We start from the raw sequence: 21,841 nt of genomic DNA, 5'->3' as shown, positions 1-21,841 counted from the left end.
TTGATGCAGGTTGGAGTCACTCATCGAACGTGCTCCAATGTATGAAGTTCCCAAGAAAAAGCCGACTCTTTTAGAATTGGATCTAATATCAGCAAATCTACTTCCCTTCTTTGTAAACAGATGAAGAAATGGATACTTCAGGAAGAATCATGTTACTTAGATTTAAAATATGACTAATAGGAAAGCAAAATGCAATTACAACATTCCTGCACCCCCCCCCTCCATCATTTTGCTTATGTTTGATTAACCAGCAACAGTAATTCATACTCCTTCCCTATTGACTTTGGTGCCCAAGTAACTGCTAAATATAACTTCAGATGATCTACCTCACAAGGGTGGATCAACTCTGAAAATTGATCTATCCACACTCGCCAGGTGTTTCTGTAGTAATAACCGCACAGCCCCAAGCCTCCCTGTAGAGTAACCTTCCAAAGGGCTTCAAGACCTTTTTTCCTTTGTTCCATTCCCACCTTGTTAATGAACTCAAGAACAGAGCACTGACTAGCCTTATATTGACCTTACAAAGAGAAACTGAACTGTCACCTCTTGTCATGAGGAAGGCGATTTCCTACTACAGGAATAAAGACCTTTATTGCAGTCAATCAGCAAGTCGATGTTGTCGAAGGTTGATAAAAATGCACCGACAGAAACATCACTGCTAACATTGACAATCTAGACTCCGAAATGAACATCAGACAGCTTTGTTCCGACCTTTATTCCTTTGCTTTACTAGCAACATTGTACAATTTTGCAGGTGACACATGATGTCATATAAGCATTGGGTAATGTAAATTACATGAAGTATTGATGTGTAACTGACATGACTGGTTCCAGACAAGTAGACATGAACTTCAGCTGTTGTCATCAGCGGCAGAGCTGTCAGCATCTGATATGTCAGGGCTTGTTATGGCAGAACACTAATTTGGAGCCTTAACCTAAACTTCTAAACCAGGGGCGGGGGGTGGGGGTAAGCAGGATATCCTTGCAGCTGAACTGCCTCCAAGGTGACATGCTTAACAGAATGTTAGAATCAGAGCAATCCTGTGTTCAGTCCAAGTAGCACAGGTCCTGTGACCAGTGGGTCTGCTGATGACAGACCAGCCAGCCTGGATCATCGGTAGGATTTGGGAATGACAGTGGGAGATTATTCCCACTCAGATCTTCTTAACCTTGCAAGTTACAACAAGAACATGCATTTATATAGCGCCCTTCACGAGGGGGAGCGTCCTGGAACATGTCCCACAACCCTACAGGTCGGATGGTCCGAGCAGCGAGTAGCCTGCCAGATAGTGCATTTAGTGGCAAGCTTTGCAGTTTTAGCTGGTTAAACTCAAGCAGCATATAATGCCGGCATTTTCAAGTTTTGGCTTTTGCCAACCTGGCCTAATACTTTACGGAGTTAGACAAGCAGGGTACGGATTCCATTCCAGACAGAGGGAAAGTTCCATGTGTAGTAGCTGACATACACTCAGCTGACCCAAATAAAACAACTTAAACCCAGCTTTACTTTCAAGGAGATCAGGTATGAAGAAGTAGGATGTAAATTTATCAATATAAAAAGCGCAAACCATCAGCAGTCAAATTGGCATCAATTTTATTTCTAATAAAATGGCAGTAAAATCTGGCAAGTGTCAAATCTGTAACATCATATAATTTAAAATCAATTAATTAATATAAAAGGTTTGTAAAACCCAACACAACACCGGAGGACACTTTTTCATATTTTGTACAGACATAAAACAAGACAAATAATAAAACCTTGCATCTTCTGAGGGTCAATGTTATCAGCTCAATCTTGAGGAATGAGAAAAAGGAAATAATTAGCTGCAGTTTATAAGAATCAGAAAGTTAAATTGAAGTGAAGACTTATTTATGACTTCTGGTTGGCGAGAGTAAATTCAAAACGATTCGCTAGTGAGGTGAGAGAAAACACTACTGTATGAACCACTCAAGTACTGTTCCCACCCTCCCCCATTATCATCCTCTCCTTGTCCACCGGTTCAGTTCCCACCCCCCTAAAAACAGCCGTCATCACTCCCATCTTGAAAAAACCTTCCCTGGATCCATCCCTCCTCTCCAGCTACCGCCCCATCTCTAACCTCCCATTCCTCTCCAAGGGCCCGGAACGAGTCGTCGCGTCCCAGCTCCGCTCCTTTCTCTCTCGCCATTCCCTCTTTGAACCCCTCCAATCCGGCTTCTGCGCTGCCCACAGCACGGAAACAGCCCTGGTCACAGTCACTAACAACATTCTGAACATCTGTGATCAGGGCTCCCTCTGCCTCCTTGTCCTCTACCGCTTTCGACACTGTCGACCACTCCATCCTCATACATCGCCTCTCCGTTCTACTCAATCTTTACGGACCTGCTCTTGCCTGGTTCGATTCCTATCTCTCTCACCGTCTCCACTTTGTTGCCTCTAATGGTTTGTCCTCCAGACCCGCACTGTCACATCTGGCATCCCCCAGGGCTCTGTCTTTGGCCCTCTCCTCTTTAATATCTCCATGCTCCCCCTCGGTGACATCATCCGCAGACATGGGGTCAACTTCCACATGTATGCAGATGACACCCAACTCTATCTTTCTGCCTCCACCCTCAACTCCAGGACCTCTGCTGTCCTGACAGACTGCCTGTCAGACATCAAGTCCTGGATGAGGGCAAATTTCCTACAGTTGAATGTGAACAAGACTGAGGCCCTCCTGATTGGATCGCGCCAGCGCCTCTGCACCTCAGGCTCTGGCAACATCAACCTCCATGGTTACATACTACAGCTCACCAGCCAGTCAGGACCCTGGGTTTCTTGTTCGACCCTCAACTGTCTTTTCTCCCTCACATTCAAGCCATGACTCGCTCTGCCTTCCCTCACCTCCGTAACATTGCCCGACTCCGCCACTACCTCACCCCTCAGGCCGCTGAAACTCTTGTACATGCCTTCATCACCTCCAGGCTCGACTACGCAAACGTCCTGCTTGTCGGCCTTCCCAACTCCTCCCTTCACAGGCTGCAGATAATCCAGAACTCTGCAGCCCGTGTCCTCTCCCGCACCAAACTCCGTGACCCCATCTCCCCCCTCTCGCCCGACTCCATTGGCTCCCTATCCTTCAGAGGATCCAGTTCAAGATCCTGGTCGTCACATACAAAGCCCTCCATGGCCTCGCCCCACCCTACCTCTGTGACCTCCTAACCCCCTACAACCCGCCCGCTCCCTCCGCTCTGGCTGCTCCACGTCCCCCGACCCACCTGCCCCACCATTGGCGGGAGAGCCTTCAGCCACTCTGCCCCCAACCTCTGGAATTCCATCCCCCAGTCACTCCGCCTCGCCCCCTCCTTAGCCTCCTTCAAGTCCCGCCTCAAGACCCTCCTCTTCGACCATGTCATCGGTCACCCCCCTTCTCCTCCCCTCCCTTCTCCCCCCACCCTGACCCCAGCTCAGGTCTGAAATGCTGTTCACTGTCCAGCGTCTTGGGACGTCCTCCCGACGCGAAAGGCGCTATACAAATGTGATCTTGTTGTTGTAGACCACAACTACTGAATACTCTAGTTTCAATACCTGAGGTTGCATGTACTTTTATGACAAAAGAGAGATCAATGCATCCAGGAACTTGCTTCGGTCCTCAGCCTTTAGTTCAATTACTGCAAAAAAATATTATTGGTTAATTGGGTTTGCTGTCATCAGAAATGCATGGGGTTGTAATCCCTTTACAGAGAACTGGCAAATATTTATTGAATGATGAGCCATTGCAGAACAAAACACGTGACCTGAGGTCGGCTTTTCTGCTGGGATGAGCCAACTTAATAAACTTCTCTTTCGATAATTCTTGCATTTGATCTTGTGCCTTTCTTATCAGGAAGGCATTTCAAATCACTTCACAGGAAAGGGCAACAACTGTGCATTTACCTCATGTTGCTTTCTTACCAATTGTGTAATACATCGTATAATGCCCCCTCGTGTCACTGATTTTAAAAAACACGATATTTTGTAAATGAATGCCGCAGCAAAATGTGTACACGGCAATGTCCCTTTTCAAATCTGACCTTTCAAATCCACCTCAAACCAAAGCTGCATCCAAGAGCCACGTTTTAAACCTTACCAATTGACGAGGGGGATGAGCCTTTCTATATATATATATATATACACACACACACACATATAACAGTATACTATGTGAAGCGCTTTGAGACATCTCAAAGACGTGTTAAGGCGCTATAACAAACACAAGGATTTTTATTATTAACCCTGAAAAAATTAAAATTTGTTCCATATTTTGATTAGCTGCTGTGTTCAACTATGTACTTTCACCGATTATTCATGCATTGTTACTCATCGCTATGTAAAACTAATGTTAACTACAATGCTTAGTGAGGGAAATTAGGGCGAGACACTAATATAATTAATATTGGAAGTATTTGTACACACAACAGTCAGATCTCCAAGATACTTACTGGAAGTATCGAAATGATCATGTAGAGTCCTTGAGCTGGTACTTTCTGCTGCCTTCTCAAATGCTTTGCCAAAGAAACTGGAAAGAAATGAGGATTATTTAATATCTTTTCTGCACCACCTTATTAGTGTTATCCTCCTTCAGAGTACACTGTGCTTCAGATTGGGGTATTGACCTGTAAACCAAGTAGCTCTGGGTAACAGTCCTTCCAGCAATTGAAGTGTGAACTCAGTGATATCTTTAGTTTTCATCTTATTGAATATTCTTCATCATATGAGATCATAAGTATCTGACAGGTAAGGGCCACTCTCAGCAAATTTCAATGGTAAATGAGTTTCCTTTGGGCAAATTGATTTATTAATCAAAACATTCATATCAGGTTCTTTCACATTGCAAAGCTCCTTAAGAAATAGAGGTTAGCGAGGTAGCTGATAATTGTGGCATAAAGAGCATGAATCAGTTTCCTGTTCTGTGCCTTTCAAAGCTAGGAAGTGACCACTTGAATATAATACTCACAATGGTACTGAGTCACATTTCCGATAAATCTAAAATGAAAGGGTCAGTTTGACCACCGAGTCACTGTCTAGCCGATGATTAGCTTGAAAATGACAACGTAACCAATAGATATGGTCCGTGCTGGATGAGAACTTGTATGGGGCTGACTGCATCATGTGTGGACTTAGTATTGATGACTCATTTGCACCGTAATTCTGAATACTGTATGCATTTACTTCATTGCTTTCTTACCAATTGTGTAATACATCGTATAATGCCCCCTTGTGTCACTGATTAAAAAAAAGCACAATATTTTCCGCTACTAGCCAGCCAGTCTGCACCTACACTGAACTGTAAGCAAACGAGCACCACAACCTAGTATAGTAACTATCACAGAGCAGCCAATGATTTTGTCCTATGATAAGAATGCATTACAAGGCCTTCACATTGCTTCAAAGTTCAACAAAAAAAACTCTTAAAATCAGTGAACGTCAGTGATTTATTTTCAGTAAGCTGCTGAGTCCCGTTGTGTAATTACTTTTTCTACACTACAGCGTTTGGTAACAAACTCACTTTTTTTTGTCTGAACTGTCGCTCTCTGGCGGAATTCCAGTCACTATCACAGTCCCTTTGTCCAGATCCATCGGAGCTGCCATGACCAGGGGGAGCAGCCTACATCGCTTGATTCTGGTCTGCAACAAAGAGCAAGTGCAAAGAGCTCATTAAAATCTCCACTGTGATATGGATAAGGAACTGTAACATCACACATGTTGATTTAAAGAGTCAGCACACTCATTGTTCAAATACACACCAAGCTCCATGAGCTGATCAATCCCATCAACGCCCAGCTTCACTGGCTCCCTATCCCCCAGTGGATCGAGTTTAAAATCCTCGTCCTCACTTTTAAAACCCTCCATGGTCTTGCTCCTCCCTACCTTTGTGACCTACCAAAGCATTATCTCTGCTCGGCGGGCACGGTCTGCTCCTACCACCATTGGCAATCGAGCCTTCAGGCTTTCTGCCCCAACCCTCTGGAACTGCATGCCAGAGTCCTTCTGCCTTCCCTCCTTCAAGGCCTGTCTCAAGACATTCCTTTGATTGTGCCTGTCATCTTCCCACCTCCATCCCTGTTGTCCTCCTCATCTCTAAGACGATAACCCCCAGCTCAGGTGCAAACCCTTCCCTGTCTAGTGCCTTGGGACATCCTTCAGACATGAAAGGCGCTACATAAGAACCCGGTTGTTAGTCAATTGGTTGATCGCTTTTCCGGGGGTAATAATTCCTTCAAAATAAAAATAATTTGGTCACTCAGTCCACTACTGTTTATGGGACAATGCTGTGCTTCATTACAACTGGATCACTTTGATCTCTTTTTAGAGTCTCAGCAACAAGTGGAAACAGCCTATTTGTGTCCAGCTTTTCAAACCCTTTCATAATTTTTTAAAAAATTCTATTTAATAAGGCTTTCCTGGAGGAAAAAAAAACTCTAACCTGTCCAGTCTTTCTTGACAGCTGTATCTTCTTATCCCTGGTAACCTCACCTGAAATCTTCACTGCACTACCCTTCCTGTAGTATACTGAGTTGAACACACACGGTACTCTAAATGTGATATATTTACCTATTTAGTTTGATGTAAATGTATTATTTTCTTATCTGCAGCTCCAGTCTTTTTCCTCCCCGTAGAGACAGCCATTTGATGTTTTACGCTCATGTCAGCTCATATCCATAACTGGATCATTAGTGAGCAGTTCCAATGTCCTGCAGCTGGTGCCACCCACCAACTGGCCAGTGCAATCTGAAGGGCATTTTAAGAATGCATCTCTTGAAAGGGGAGGCGAAAAGTGCCTTGCAGAAAAGCACTCCCTTCTATACTCTCCTGCCCTTTTAAGCTTGGTTTGGTATGCACAAGGCAATTAGCATGAACAAGTACGACCATGTTTGGAAATTACAACATTCATGGAAAATGCCAGCTGTCAATTTTGACTCGGAATTACAGAATTAAGCAAGAATGTGAGGTGTGGAGAGGCCACAACAAAGTTTAATTTTAATAGTCATTTCTTGCCAAATCACCCCTGTGGTGAAATTCCATTCCTTCCCTTTCCTTACTAGCTACAAACAACATAGAACATAGAAGTACACGGCCTTCAGTTTTGATGAACTAGAATTCAATTAAGGTTAGAAGTTTACACCCAACATTGCTCATTGTTGATTGACCTTCCTGATCAGGCTTCAGATAGCTTTATATCGACGAGGCCTCCACCAGAAGTCAGTCTATAATAATATATACGTATATAATAATAATCTTTGCATTTGATATAGCACTTCATCGCGTTTTCAAGACTTCTCAAAGCGCTTCACAGGATATACTGTGAGGTGAATTTGACTGTATATTTTGTGGGCGAAAACACAAAAGCCTTTATATAGAGCTGCACAGGAGAGCAAGCATTCCAACAAAAAGCCGTTGCTCTTTTTGAAACTCCCCTTTGCTGGAGAAATTACCTACCGAGCGGATGAAGGACTTAAGCAAGTGCCTGCAAAGGAGACTCAAACAAATGGGCTTGGAAAAGATCTTCACATCTGGACTCCCCTAATGAACAAAGAAAATAACTTAAGCCGACAGCACAATCATGTTAGAGTTGAACAAACACTTTGTCAGATAAGGAAGTATGAGTGATTAAAACAAGGATAAAATTTAAGAACGATATAAAACATCTTTCTTTCCTGATGCTCATACAAAGCAACAAACTGGATTTAATACACAAGTGATGACATTTGGTTGGGTCCAGGAGTTATAGAAATGTCATACTACACCAGGCACCACTGTGCTGATTGATTTATACTTTTTACTTTTGTGTACTTTTTAAAAAAAATCACAATTTGTATTCTGCAATTTTTTTTATTGAGTCTATGAAAAATTCACTTATCTTGCTTGATTTGGAACTCCATTCCACATTCCCTTGGCCTCTCTCCCTTCCTTGCCTCCTTCAAGGCATATCTCAAGACCCTCCTCTTCGACTGTGCTTTCAGCCACCCTCCTACCCTCTCTTATCCCAACCACCCTCCCCCCACCCGGCTCGGGTCCAAATCCCTGAATCTCCAGCACCTTGGGACGTCCTTCTGACATGAAAGGCGCTATACAAATGTAATTTTGTATTGTATTGTAGTTTACCAATATAAAAGTGGCATCATGCTATTCAAGAAGACCATACCATCAGAGAAAAAAACATGTTGTATCTCTACTTATTTACTTTACTATGGGTCTTTGCCTTACAATAGAGTTCCAGTTCCCAATAAGCTTCCCGAGTCTGTCCCCAGAATGTTGCTAACCTCCTGCAGGTAGCAGTACAGGAAGGGTCCCTGTGAAATGATGAGATTGGTGCAGATGCAGCTGGCAACTGTCTGATGAATGGCTCGCAGCTGCTTCTTGGCCATTTCCAGGCCCTGGTGAAGCTTGTCCAGGTTACTCCTAGAGAAAGAAAGGAAACAAAATGATCAGCCTTTTTCTTATACACTTTGGTAACCAAAGAGCAAAGTATATTTACAAAATGGTGCCTAAAGGATTGGATTGTCTGCGACTATCTCGGGGACACTCCACAGGGCTCATCTCCAAACTGGTTTACACCTTGGGTTTCTAAAAGGCACTAGAAAAGCTCAGTTCCTATGCACTGATAATTCTTAACTATCATCAATACAACAACAACCTCCATTTATATAGCCCACAAAATATACAGTCAATTCAATATCCCAAGGACACATGTTAGCTGATGTGTTTGCGGTTATCGGGACACAAGATATTGTATTTGGTAAAGTGGATCACTAGACCATCGCTGGAAATAATCCGAATGTTACAATAATAATGTGGTCACTCAATCCACGACTGTTTGTAGGACACTACTGTGCGCAATTGGCTGCCGTGTTTCGGCCACAGAACACACAGTCATTACACTTTACATTATATTCTGTGAAGCACTTTGAGAGGTCTCGAAGACATGACAAGGGCTATATCAAATGCAAGGTTTATTATGATTATTATTATAATAGGGCCCTGCAAGCCGGATGGCATTTTGAAGCATTTAAATACCATTTAAAATGAATTCCATTCACTCATTTCAAGCAGATCTCTGAATGGAATGAAGTTCACACCATGAGACTGAATGTCAGATCAGGAAACACAGCAAGCTTGCACCTGCTTGCATGATTCTCAACAATCTGCAGTTTCACAGAGTTTCAAAAAGTTACAAATAACTTCAAATGATATTGACACTCAGTTTTTTTTAAAAAAACAAACATCTGTGCAGGTGTGTCCTTCCGTTAATAGTTGTGCAGGATATTGCAGAGGCTGGAGTAACATCAAAGAACTAAAATGTCATCATACCTTACAAGCTTTGCAGTTTCACAACACTTCACATGTGCACTGATGGCCTCTGGTGGCAACGCAAGGAACACAAGTGTTTTGGACCACCCCAGAGGCAAATGAAACAATGGACACACAAACATATAAAAAAACACACACAGCATAGTGAATAGAAATTTCTCAATGGGACAGTGCCCATTTGGAAATCCTCAGCAGTCCGAATATGTGTGGGGGTTGTTGGGAACGAAGTAGTAAACCACCAAGGGAAATTTTTACGGATTTTGTTTTACATCAGTGAAAGATACATAGCCTGTCTCACTCTCAACCCCTCTCCCTCCAACACCAGAAACAAGCCGTACCTGGATAGACAGTCTAAAGCTCTGATGAAGTTATCATTTTCGTTGTCTTTCTCAATGTTCTCCAGCAGTGCAGCAGCCGAGTAAACCACATCGCTGGCGAGGAACTGGTTCTTAAAACCAAAGTGCACGCTGAACGTCTGAACTCGGATATCCCTCATTCTGTCAAACAAAATCACCAATGTTATTATTTTCATAAAGGTTTCTAATGGAGCTCACTGCAACTAAAGGATATTTAATGGCAAAAGGTGTTGGATCTTTTTTCTCAATACCCACTGTCTAGTTTTGCATCTCTCCCTTTTCTGGGCAGTCCAATGCAAACAGTAAACCCCAACAAAAAAAAACCTCTCCCCCGACCCACAGCCCAGATTAATCCTCTATAGGAAATTAAAAAGCTACTCTAGTATTACTACACAACAAAATAATTGTAAAATTCACAGAAACAGTTCAAAAGAGCAATCGGGAGCTGGGAGCCAATTAATACAATCCAACCCATTGTGATACAAATAAAAACAGAAGTCGCTGGGAGCAGCATCTATGGAGAGAGGAAAATTAGTTAACGTTTCAGGTCGATGACCTTTCATCAGAACCTTTTATTTTAGATAATCCAGCATCTGAAGTATTTTGTATTAAGTATTTTGCCCAACTCAAGTCATTGTAGTACTAGTAGTGGAACCATATTTTACAACCTGCGCAAGTGTTTCCAGTGTTGTCGTCATGTCTGACAGGTTTCAGAGTAGGCCAGCCAGTCAGCCATGACTGTGATTGTTTCTAGCCTTGCTCTAGGAATGCACAGGATGATGGCCAGCCAGCACCAGAAGCCATCAACCCAGAAGTGGGACATGGGGCCATATTTATTTCATGGACGAGTTATAAAGCAGGGTCTAATTTTAATGGTCCGAAACACTTCACCCACAAAATATACAGTCAATTCACTTTACAGTATATTCTGTGAAAAGTGCTTTGAGACGTCTCGAAGACATGATAAGGCACTATATCAAATGCAAGGATTATATTATTTATTATAATGGGATCAGACTGTAATCATTCTACCACTGCTTTCCTATGCAGCTACTTTGAAGGACACCACATTTGGCTCTTGCGTTCTGTAACTTGCTGTTCCGATAGTATGTTCTTGTTTTGAGGTCAGAACACCAAACCTGTGAAGGTTTCTAAGAGAGGGAGACATAATCTATTTTATCAGCTTCAGAAGAATGAGGGAAGAAACTGAATTTTTTTAAAGTAGTATTTTACCCAAATTTATTGGCCGATTCCTCGATCAATTCCCGCAAATTCTCCTTCAACGAGATGTCCATGCAGTTAAACTTCTGCGTGACTTGTTTCAGAGGGAGCCTGCAACAAAGAAGAAAACAACAGCTTTAAAAAGGAAAAAAAACTCCCTTTTATGTTAAGCACTCCCATTTATGTTAAGCACGGTGCTTAACATAAATGGATTTGGCTGTTCTAATATTATAGATCAGCAGCACCTACTCTAAACTGAAATTGATCAGTTGAACAATTAAGATAATTATATCGATAACTGATTTGCTTGCAACAACAGTAGATCACTCTCAAACCACAATGTTTGGGATTAGTTGTCCGAAATATTTCAAAAGGGTTTAACTACATACCCCATATCAGCAAGGAACTCCTGCAGTCTCTTCAAACCTTGTATAGACCACAGCTTGAGGTTGGCGTAGGTGTAGCTGGAGTTGCAGATACTCTCATAGAGGGACCAGTGCTGATACATGGCCAAACGTAAACTGGAGCAGGATTCATTAAGGGAAATTATGGAGCCTGTCAAATAGTCAGAAATTAACTCTCCAGTTTGAAACCACATGATAAACTACTGTTGTGGATGATATGCAACCCAAGCATCTGAACGAAATTGAGTCTTAACAAAACTCTACTTCCTTTTCAACCCCAGAGCACAAGATCTCCAAACACACAGAAACACATGGCATTCTAGGTCACTTTTCACTCCCTGCAACTATTTACTCTTCTGAGCACTAAACACTCAAGCAGTCCACAGATATCCTCGTAATGGTTCAGATAGACAATTTCTTCCTACCCCCCCGCCCTTTTGTTTAATTGTTTTTCCAACCTAGTCTACCCATTGTGCTCAGCAATATCCAACCCCTCGTGGCCATGCAGGCAGGCAACCTGTCCCAGTCCTCTCCCTATATCTGCAGCCAGAAAATAAGTAATTGAAATTGTTCTCCCTCCCTAAACACCTATGTTCTTATGGTGAAGAGGACCAGAAGGTAATGCTTACTGATGTACCTTTGCAAATGCTTCACACTGCTGATGGGCCAGATTAACAAGAAAATAATAATAATAAAATAATAAACCTTACATTTGATATAGAGTCTTATCACGTTGCTGAGACTTCAAAACAAGGAAAAGGTCTCAGATACAACAAGCAGATGTAAAGCCACCAGTCAAATACTCAGCAGAGACTAATTGAACATAATAGGCAGTCTAAGAAAACTGAATCCACAACTGGGGTGGGGCACTGTGGCTTTAAAGCTCAATGTTTTTGATGAGATACAAAATTACATTTGTAACTCAACACAATAACGTTCCTCATTTAGTTACTTATTTCCATTTGCAGAATGAAAGGATACTCATAATTAAATGAGATTCTCATGCAGTCGATGGAAAGCGAGTTCTCCTCATCCTCATTGCGATGATTGTGTCTCGATACATGACGCTGCACAGTGCCAACATCTGTTACATACTTCATGCTGCAAAAGGAGAAAACATGGTGAGATTAGGTAAATTCCATTTCTTACGCAAATACAGAAATACCATTGGATTAGATATAATAATCCTTGCATTTGATATAGTGCTTTTCATGTTTTTTGGAGGGATTATTATTAGGCATGTGGAGTAAGGAAACTTGCCCAAGGTTTCGCTCTGCCTAGAACTGAATCCAGGTGTCTCGCTTGCAAGGCAAGTGCTCTAACCACTGAGCTACAGGACTCAGGAGATCAATCCCAACTGTGGTCAGAAGAGATACAGCAATGACATAACCAGGTTAGAATTCTAATTATATATTCTTAAATACAGTATTTAGGTAATTGACTGATGAAAATAAATATTCATAACTATTAAACTAACATTAAAATGATCCAGATTCCTGAATGTGCAGATTAATGTGATAACTTTACATCTCATGGGCTATTTAGCTCATACAGTAGTGCTGCACTATTTCCAAAGGCAGCCTAACCTTGCGGTTAGTGCGGTAACCTTGTCAATGGTGGTTTGCATGCTGTCTCTGGAAGCAAATGTCACCAGCCCAGCAAGGTAAGGAAATGGTAGCTTTTGAGTTTACTGTTCCGATCTCTGACTCAGGCCAGGCAGGATTGTCAAACAATCCCAACTGTGGTCAGAAGAGATACAGCAATGACATAACCAGGTTACAATTCTAATTCGTATTCAACACACTTTTTTGTATTATAATCCACCTTCAAACGTTTTAACTCAAAACGAAAAAACAAAATGCCCCGTTGCTCTTGATCTATATCCTGCAACACAAAGTGGTGAATTCCAGGCACCAAGAGATTTTTAGGATAACAGATTCAGTCCTTGATTCAACCCTCTCTAGCCTCTCACCCCCCCCACCCCACCCCCCACAACCAGTGAACACTTATTTTTTTCCTGGAATACGAGGTAAGCTAAAGTGAATAAACTGTAACGTCAAGGTTACATCACATGAAAAGGCAACTGTCTGATGCTGACACTGGATAAAATGTGTTTCACTCCCCAGTTCTTCCTTTCTTCATCTTCGTAACCCTTCCCACCAATGAAATACAACTCTTACTGTGTGATTTTGTCATGAATCCATTGATCTGTCAAACCAACAATCGTCCACCTAGAAAACAAAAGGGACATTAGATTGAGCAATTCCAAAGAGGGGTCATGAGCAACGAACAAAACAGTGAAATTACCAAAATTATACACCAATTGAAGTGCATTATGACCTGCTTTCCTGCTTTGTAGCCACCCTGATAAATCAACTCTGTAGGCAGCATTTACTGTGAAATTGAGGCAATTGGGATAAATGAGTTACTTTAATGTGTAACATTGGAATTGTCCGCAAATAGGGTTTGGCTGAAAGCTTGAAAATTATTCAATATTTAAAGGTTTTCCTGTTCATTGATTTCAACATTAGATTGATCATAATAAGCTTTATATATATTTCCAACAGCCAAGATTTTTTTATCTTTTTTTTAAAAAAGGTCTCTTTTTCTGCCTCTATCGTTGGTGGTTTACTTCTAAGCTTTTGATAATAGCTGTAATCTGATCAGCAATGCAACATTTTATCTCCCTACTTTTTGCTCAACTAATAGTTTGGTGCTCTAGAAATTGACATTATAATAAACAATAAAAATCCTTGCATTTGATGTAGCACCTCATCTTTTTGTCAAGACATCTCAAAGTGCTTCACAGGATAAACTGTAAAGTGGACTGACTGTATTTTGTGGGCGAAAAGCAGCAGCCAATTGTGCACAGCAATGTCCCACAAATAGCCATGGAGCGAGTGACCAATTTTATTTGGGGAATTTGTTGACCAGGAGAAACTCCCTTCTCTTTTGGAATTGTGCCACGAGACCTTTAATGTCCACCTGTACAGACAGACAGTACCATGTTTTAACAACTTATCCAATGGATGGCACCCCTGACAACGCAAAAAACTCCAGCACTACCTGCTGACTCCCTACCAACCTGCCCGCTCCCTCCGTTCAGCAGGCTCCAGCCTGTTCCATGTCTCCTGCCCGACCTACCATCGGTGGCCGGGCTTTCGGCCTCTCTGCCCCCACTCTGGAAATCCATCCCACGGTCCCTTCGCCTCGCTTCCTCCGTTGCCTCCTTCAAGACCGGTCTGAAGACCCTTCTCTTCGACCGTGCCTTTGGTCTCCCTCCCACCTCTCTGCCTTCCCTCACCCCTACACCACCCCTCCCCCATGCTCGGGCCCCGACACCTGACTGTCCAGCACTTTGGGACGTCCTCCCGACGTGAAAGACACTCTAGAAATGTAATGTTGTTGTTGTTATGTGAGTCAGCCTAAACTATGTGATTCCAAATCCCAATGTGGAGCCTCAACCTACAACCTTCCGACACAGAGATAAGACTGCTACCACTGAGGCAAGCTGGCATCCGTTTATGCAGTATATTCTCCACAGTTAACCTAGCCTGATGTATGTAATCTGAGTAAGAGCTAAATCACTGCAGAATGTAGGCATAAATGACATAGTCAGTATCAGCAGCAAGTGGAGGCAGTGGATTCGGAGTCTGGATACACACCTCAGTAACCCACTAAGACAACATCACTTACCACAACATGTCATTGGAGTCCTTAGACATGATCCAGGCCAGCTCGAACATCACCAGGGCGGACTGTAAGCAGGGAGACAAGGAATTACTCATTACTAATAGGCACTGGTTACAGTAATAAAACATTACCTGAGTAGTAAGACATATTAGTATCCGTGTCAAACTACAAAATAGAACACAATAAATAAACCAGATCCCATGTAGTTATTTTACAAGATAACACCTGCAATTCACAAATCATTACAGTTCCACACTACTAAGTTTCAAAACAACAGTAAGCCACACTGCCAAACTGGATTCACAGCATGTCTATGGTTCTCCTCTTTCCCCTCTATCCTACACTAACTCCTGCTAAACATAATGAAACCTTCAGCAAAAATACCTCATCTTTTTTTGCTGGTTGCACTATATCCCACAATCTCGAACATCAACTTTGATGTGTTCAAAACGTAATCCTATGCTGCACTTTCACAATCTTTTGCACTGGAGATTTTGCTTTTCTACCTCTCACCAATGTTTATCCCATCTTGGATTAACTTTTGTCTCATAAACAACTCTTCAGCACCCTTTCCAGCAGTTCCCAATCTGTCAAGAACAATTAGTTGACTCTCTGTGCATGTAAAAGTTAATGATTTTACACGTTAAGTTCTTCCTAATGTCTGTTTCTGGGTCTAGTCTTATTTGATCTCTGTAAAACTATAAAAAAGGCTTTTCCTGAAGCTCTCCTGTTGGAAAGTGCACATAAGGTAAGAATGAATGGCCTACTCTTTTTTTCTGTGACTCCATGTTACTCCAGGAGTCACCCAAACTGAAAATACGGTAACTTATTTTCAGTACAGGACACTGCCTGCTCAGTAAGCTAAGATTCTCTTCCCCTCCTCCCCCTATAGCAGTCCATCATATGCTCTTCCTAGATTTTGTAACATAAAAATACATTTAAGCGGCTGTAGATACGTACTGACGTCCCATGGTATTCGTATTGCTCGTAGTCAAATAAGATCTCTCGTCTGTAAAAAATACAATAACAGTTTGCAATAACATCTGCATAGCATTGTTTACATAGGATAATGCCTCAAGGTACTTTACAGAGACAAAGTGGGATCCTAAGAAAGGTGGGTAGGCAAAAGGTGACCATAGGTGCAATAAAAGATAGGTTTTTAGACAGGTAAAGAGGATGAGGAAAAAAAGTGACAGCAAAATTTCACAAACAAGCAAACAGGTGGTTTTACCCTGGATTCCATATCGTATGGATAGAGAATCAGTTCCTAGTACCTGTGCTCCTCCCATTCCCGCCGTTGACGTCTTCTATCTATTCTCCTCTCCATCGCAGCCTGGAAGACAATATTTTCTGAAATCTATCAAGATGGCTGATCTATCATCAGCAGTGCCCTGGAATACTGTTGACCACACGACTAGTCTACTGAAACCACCCCTGAAGGTTGACTCGATTCCAACATTCTTGCAAAGCACTTCACCTTGGAGCCAGCTCAGCACCAAGGAGCCATCGCATTTCTTCTCTCCTGCCCCCGCCCCCCCACCCCCTGAGGAATCTCCAGTAAATTTGTTTCTGTCATTCAGAAACAATATTTTGATTTGTGTACATACACAGTTAGCAATATGCCTGCTGTCAATTATACTCACTTCATCAAACCTTCTACGCTTTCCAGAAGGTTCTGACCCTTCACTTTCATTGCCAGAATCTTCCGAATTCTGCTCTTCGTCATCTCTGAAGAGGTCATCATATCCAGGAACATCCAGATCGTCATCCTGTTTGATCAGCAGCTTAATCTAAAGAATATGGATTTAATAAAGTCACACCAAATATTTTATTCCCACGTACCATATTTCCGTTTCTTAACCCGCTTCATCATGTTTGGACAGTATCAAAGCCAGTAACAATTAGGTAAAGATTGGGCCGAAACTATGGCACTCCCTACCCAATCACCACTGCAGCGGTTTAAAGAGAAGGCCTACCCTTTCTTCTCATAACAACAAGGAATAAGCAATTATAATTTTTACTTTTGATACAGCGCCTTTCACATCGGGAGGATGCCTGAAGCACTTCACAGGATATAATGTAAGTGGGCCTGTATATTTTGTAAGATAACGCAGCAGACAATTTGCACACAGCAATATCCCACAAACCGCCATGAAGTGAATAACCTATTTTATTTGCAGGGATTTTTGGCTAAAACATCTAGGAGAAACTCCCTTCTCTTTTCAAATAGTGCCATGGCATCTTTATTGCCCACCCGAACAGGTACAGACAAGTCGTCAGTGTAAGGTCTTGACATGGTCAAGAGGTTACAGTGACAAAGTCCCAACATGGATCCTGCGACCAGAACCTTTAAACTCAGAGCCTAGAGTCCAGGTCGACACACAATAATTGCCAGTATCACACATATGTCCCAGAGCTGAAACAACCACAACAAATTGGAAGCACCTGAGGTGCTCTTCATATTGGATTAAACCAGAATAAAGTGAAATTTAACTACATATGGACAACATACCTGTGTGTCATTATACAGATTAATGATATCAATGGGTCTGTGGGTATCACAGATGTAGAAGACAGCCTCCTCGTCTGGCTGAAGCAACTCGAGGAGATCCACATTCGCACCACAATTAAGTAATACAAAGTACTTGAACTGCAAAAAGAGAGTAGTAGGTTAGTCATCTTATAAAGTATGAAGCAATTTTACATCTCCAAAGTAGTATTTGGAAAATACATATAGGAATGTAAAACATGCAACCATGTGAATAGGAGTGTCCTCAGGAAACAGTACATTATAAAGTGTTTACATCCCCTGAATCAATTGGTGCAAATAGCAGCTTTTTAAAGTATTGTCAAACTTTCTTAGTACCTGCTCTTTATGCTCTAAGAATGCTGTCTCCAGATCCTGCCACCCTGCCACAGGAACTAGCGTATATTGGACATGGTCACACTGGAACAGAGCCTGTACATAGATTAAAAAGAATCAGATTCATTAACTCAGCCTCTCAACAACAAAATTATGCTTATAGAGCGCCTTTCACGTCAGGAGGACGTCCCAAAGCGCTGAAATAGCGACAAATAAAATGTTTCTGATAAAACAGTGAGGATTGCAGAGAATTTTTTTTTAAGTCAACGGGAAGCGTGTCAAATACAGAAACCCATCACCATGCTTCAGAGTATACAAGGCAACCATGCATATTTAAGGCGCTTATATATGGCAACTTCCCTTCTTCCTGGAGGGACTCACCATGCTTACCTGATATTAGAGTATCAGGCACAGGTTAGCAAGAGCCAAGGCTTTGGGACCCCTTTAGGGTAATGCTAGAATTAAATCAGCTAAAATTTTAGCCCAAACAATACAGTCAATTCACTTTACAGTACATTCTGTGAAACACTTTGAAACATCTCGAAGACGTGATAAGGCGCTATATCAAATGCAAGGATTATTTTATTAGTAAAATCACATAGAATTCCATTGAGGGCAGCCTGGCAAGTTTCCTGCTGCTTGTCCAGGATGGATCTATGCCTTGTCCCACCCACCAATTAGAGCTTTGGCTTGTAGGGTTAACCAGAGCTGAATGGGAAGAATCTCTGCCCCAATAACTGGTCTGGCCCTCCAAGTCCTTCCGATGAGCTGGACTGGCTGATCAGTCAACAGCGGTGTCCTAAAGTACTGTGGACCTGCCTGACTCAGGAACCGGACTAGTGAGACGGCCACAGAAGATTGAGTCAATTATGACATTTCCTTGCCCAGCACCTTGAAGCAATTCAGCCTAAAGAAGGGCCCGCTTTCCTTCCCCCCACCCACAGGAGGTCAGAGAGGAGATGGAGACCATGTAGAATGATTTGATAATAATAATAATCCTTGATTTTGATATAGCGCTTTTCACATCTTCTAAACGTCTTTCAAAGCTCTTCACGGAATATACTATAAAGTGGGCGAAACGCAGCAGCCAATTGCGAACAGCAGTATCCCACGGTCGTGGATTGAGTGACCAAATTATTATTATTTGTTTTGAGGGATTATTATCCCTGGAAAAGCGATCCACCAATCGACTAACAACTGGGTCCTACTTACTGCTAGGTAAACAGAGGAGTGAGGAGTAAGGAAACTTGCCCAACATTTCGCCCTGCCGGGAATAGAACCCGGCTCTCTCGCTTGTGAGGCGAGTGTTCCAACCACTGAGCTACAGGACACCACCAATTTATCTGGAACTTAGGAAGAAAAATGGAGAAACCACAGACTAACAAAGACAATAGCAGTATTAATAAAGAGAGAAAGCAGTCAGAGACCAGGTGGCAATTTCAGATGACATCAAGTCCAATCACAGAAAATCTCAATAAATCCATACACATCAGCGAACTTACCTGAAGGATTTTGCAGGCGCACAGAGCATCAACATCTGCAGCAACGAGCAACAATACTCTCTGAAAGAAAAAAACAACTTTGGGGTAAGCTATTCTGCAGACAAGACCTTTGTGAATATTGAGATACAGCATCACATGGTTTAAGATTCAGTACCAGAAGCCTAAAATCCTTACTTCTCGCACCTTCACATAATAAAGATTAGTGTCGGAGATGCCACAAGCTGCAGAGTTCTGAATAATCTGCAGCTTGTGGAAAGATGAGTTGGGCAGTTCGGTGAGCAGGGAGTCTGCAGTTACACCTGCACATAATGAAGACTTGGACATCAGCCTGAGGGCAGAGGGGTTCCAAGGTGGAATTCCGGGGTTGAGGGGGGTAGAAAGGATGAATGAGTCAGGACACAGATGTGGGGTTTAAAAGCCAGTTGAGTCACCACACTTTACAGTAAATCCCGTGAAGCACTTTGAGAAGTCTTTGACATGTGAAAGGTGCGATACAATAAGCACACCTTGAGCAGTAATGATGATGATTGCTGTTGACTCCAAAAGTTATTGTTGTTGTACAGTTTTGATAACTGAACCGGACAGAGTAATATAAATGTGCTTGAGTACGATTGGACATGCGTTTATGATGCGTTGCAGTTGAGAGATTTGATTGTAATTCTTTTTGGATTGACCTGGGTTAGTTTTTTAAACGGTTACATTTTTTAGTCGTTTGTGGGTCACTGCCGTGCGCAATTGGCTGCCGCATTTTGCCCACAAAATACAGTCAATCCACTTTACAATAGATCCCCTGAAGCACTTTGAGACATCTCAACCATGCGATAAGGCACTATATCAAATGCAAGAATGATTAATTATTATTACTACAATACAGTTTTAGTTTTATGAAGCAGTTTTTATATAAAAGTATTGAACGGATGTCTAAAACACCCGACAGTTCAGAACTTGCATCCGAGCTGGGGATGGGAGGGTGAGGGGAAAAAGATATATTAAGCTAAATCCAATGCATGGATTCTTACTATTGTGGCGGTGGGTTTCATTTTCTTCAAACTTCTGCCAAACGAAAAATGGGGCAGCATTTCATTATTAAACGATGCGCCGCGAAAGCGATGGGCGCTATATACGCGCACGTTGGTGCTGTAAACAGTCCCGTAGCTCAGCGGTGAGAGCGCTCGCCGCGCAAGCGAGAGACCTGGGTTTGATTCCCGGGCAGAGCAAAACATTGGGCGAGTTTCCTCACGCCACACGGATGTGTTTACCCGGCAGTAAGGAGGAACCCGGCTGTTAACCAATTGGTGGATCGCTTTTCCGGGCATAATAATTCTTTCAAAAAATAATGATAATAATAATAATAAATCGGTCACTTAAAATCCCCGGCTGTTGGTGGGGACGCCGCCGCGCGCAACTGGCTGCTGCGTTCCGCCCACAAAGTGTACAGTCAGTTCACTTTACGGTACGTTCTGCGAAGCGCTTTCGAGACGTCTCGAAGACGTGATGAGGCTCTGCGTCAAATGAGAGGATTATTATTATTATTATCATCATTTTTGACTCTCTTAAAAAAAAGTGACTTTTTTTTTAAAAAAAGAAGGAAGCGAACACTACTGGGCCTTTGGTTCATTCTCTGCTGCCGATTTACACGTCGGTCACTCCTCACGTTTGTTTGAGGTGACGGGTCCGGTGCCTCCCGCCAGAGCGGCTCGTTATTATTGTGATGATGGCGGTTCTGCTGCTGTCGCGGCCCCCCCCGGGCGGGGTCCCCGCCCCGCCCCCCCCCGGGCCGGGGGTCCCCGCCCCTCCCGCCCGCCCCCCCGGGCCGAGGGTCCCCCCCCCGGGCCGAGGGTCCCCCCCCCCCGGCCGAGGGTCCCCTCCCGCCCCCCCGGCCGAGGTCCCCGCCCCCCCCCCCGGGCCGAGGGTCCCCTCCGCCCCCCCGGCGAGGGTCCCCTCCCGCCCCCCCCGGGCCGAGGGTCCCCCCCCCCCCCCGGGCCGAGGTCCCCTCCCGCCCCCCCGGGCGAGGGTCCCCGCCCCTCCCCCCCGGCCGAGGGTCCCTCCCGCCCCCCCGGGCCGAGGGTCCCCGCCCCCCCCCCCGGGCCGAGGGTCCCTCCCGCCCCCCCGGGCCGAGGGTTCCCGCCCCTCCCCCCCGGGCCGAGGGTCCCCGCCCCTCCCCCCCGGGCCGCTCGGCTCCTCACCTGGTTCACGATCACGTCGTAGAACTCCTTACGGAAATCCGACACGAACATCCCCGCACTCACTGCCCCTCAGACCCCGCGCTCACTGCCCCTCAGACCCCGCGCTCACTGCCCCCCACACCCCGCGCTCACTGCCCCTCAGACCCCGCACTCACTGCCCCTCAGACCCCGCGCTCACTGCCCCCCCACACCCCGCGCTCACTGCCCCCTCAGACCCCGCGCTCACTGCCCCTCAGACCCCGCACTCACTGCCCCTCAGACCCGCGCTCACTGCCCCCCCACACCCCGCGCTCACTGCCCCTCAGA

General features: G+C 43.8%; 1 protein-coding gene across 2 annotated transcripts; it reads right to left on the bottom strand.

Annotated features, from left to right (window-relative positions):
- Positions 1-995: 995 nt before the first annotated feature.
- Positions 996-21,650, bottom strand: cdc45 (CDC45 cell division cycle 45 homolog (S. cerevisiae)). 2 transcript variants are annotated; one of them, XM_042337706.1, is made up of 19 exons: positions 21,536-21,649; positions 19,350-19,409; positions 17,851-17,943; positions 17,497-17,634; positions 16,628-16,774; positions 16,259-16,317; positions 15,945-15,993; positions 14,988-15,049; positions 13,472-13,522; positions 12,273-12,392; positions 11,277-11,408; positions 10,900-10,998; positions 9,649-9,807; positions 8,263-8,401; positions 7,439-7,522; positions 5,508-5,626; positions 4,441-4,517; positions 3,548-3,630; positions 996-1,794 (listed from the first exon to the last, which is right to left on the bottom strand). In XM_042337706.1, the coding sequence occupies exons 1-18, from the start codon at positions 21,584-21,586 to the stop codon at positions 3,566-3,568; spliced, it is 1,704 nt and encodes a 567-aa protein (XP_042193640.1). In that variant the 5' UTR covers positions 21,587-21,649; the 3' UTR covers positions 996-1,794; positions 3,548-3,565. The 2 variants fall into 2 exon arrangements, with proteins under 2 accessions (XP_042193640.1, XP_042193641.1); XM_042337707.1 differs by lacking the exon at positions 996-1,794 and having other exon boundaries at positions 5,509-5,626; positions 21,536-21,650.
- Positions 21,651-21,841: the final 191 nt, after the last annotated feature.

The sequence above is a fragment of the Callorhinchus milii genome, unplaced genomic scaffold (genome assembly GCF_018977255.1).
Source record: "Callorhinchus milii isolate IMCB2004 unplaced genomic scaffold, IMCB_Cmil_1.0 Scaffold8, whole genome shotgun sequence".
NCBI lineage: Eukaryota > Metazoa > Chordata > Chondrichthyes > Chimaeriformes > Callorhinchidae > Callorhinchus > Callorhinchus milii.
This window is presented reverse-complemented; position numbering and strand designations above follow the sequence as displayed.

Excerpts from the sequence above, each read along its gene's own strand:
- cdc45 (XM_042337706.1), bottom strand. The coding sequence starts at position 21,586 with ATGTTCGTGTCGGATTTCCGTAAGGAGTTCTACGACGTGATCGTGAAC. Across the intron at positions 17,635-17,850 it reads TCTTAGAGCATAAAGAGCAG|TTCAAGTACTTTGTATTACT; the intron begins GTACTAAGAAAG and ends CTCTTTTTGCAG. Across the intron at positions 5,627-7,438 it reads TTAAGTCCTTCATCCGCTCG|ACCAGAATCAAGCGATGTAG; the intron begins GTAGGTAATTTC and ends TCTTTGTTGCAG.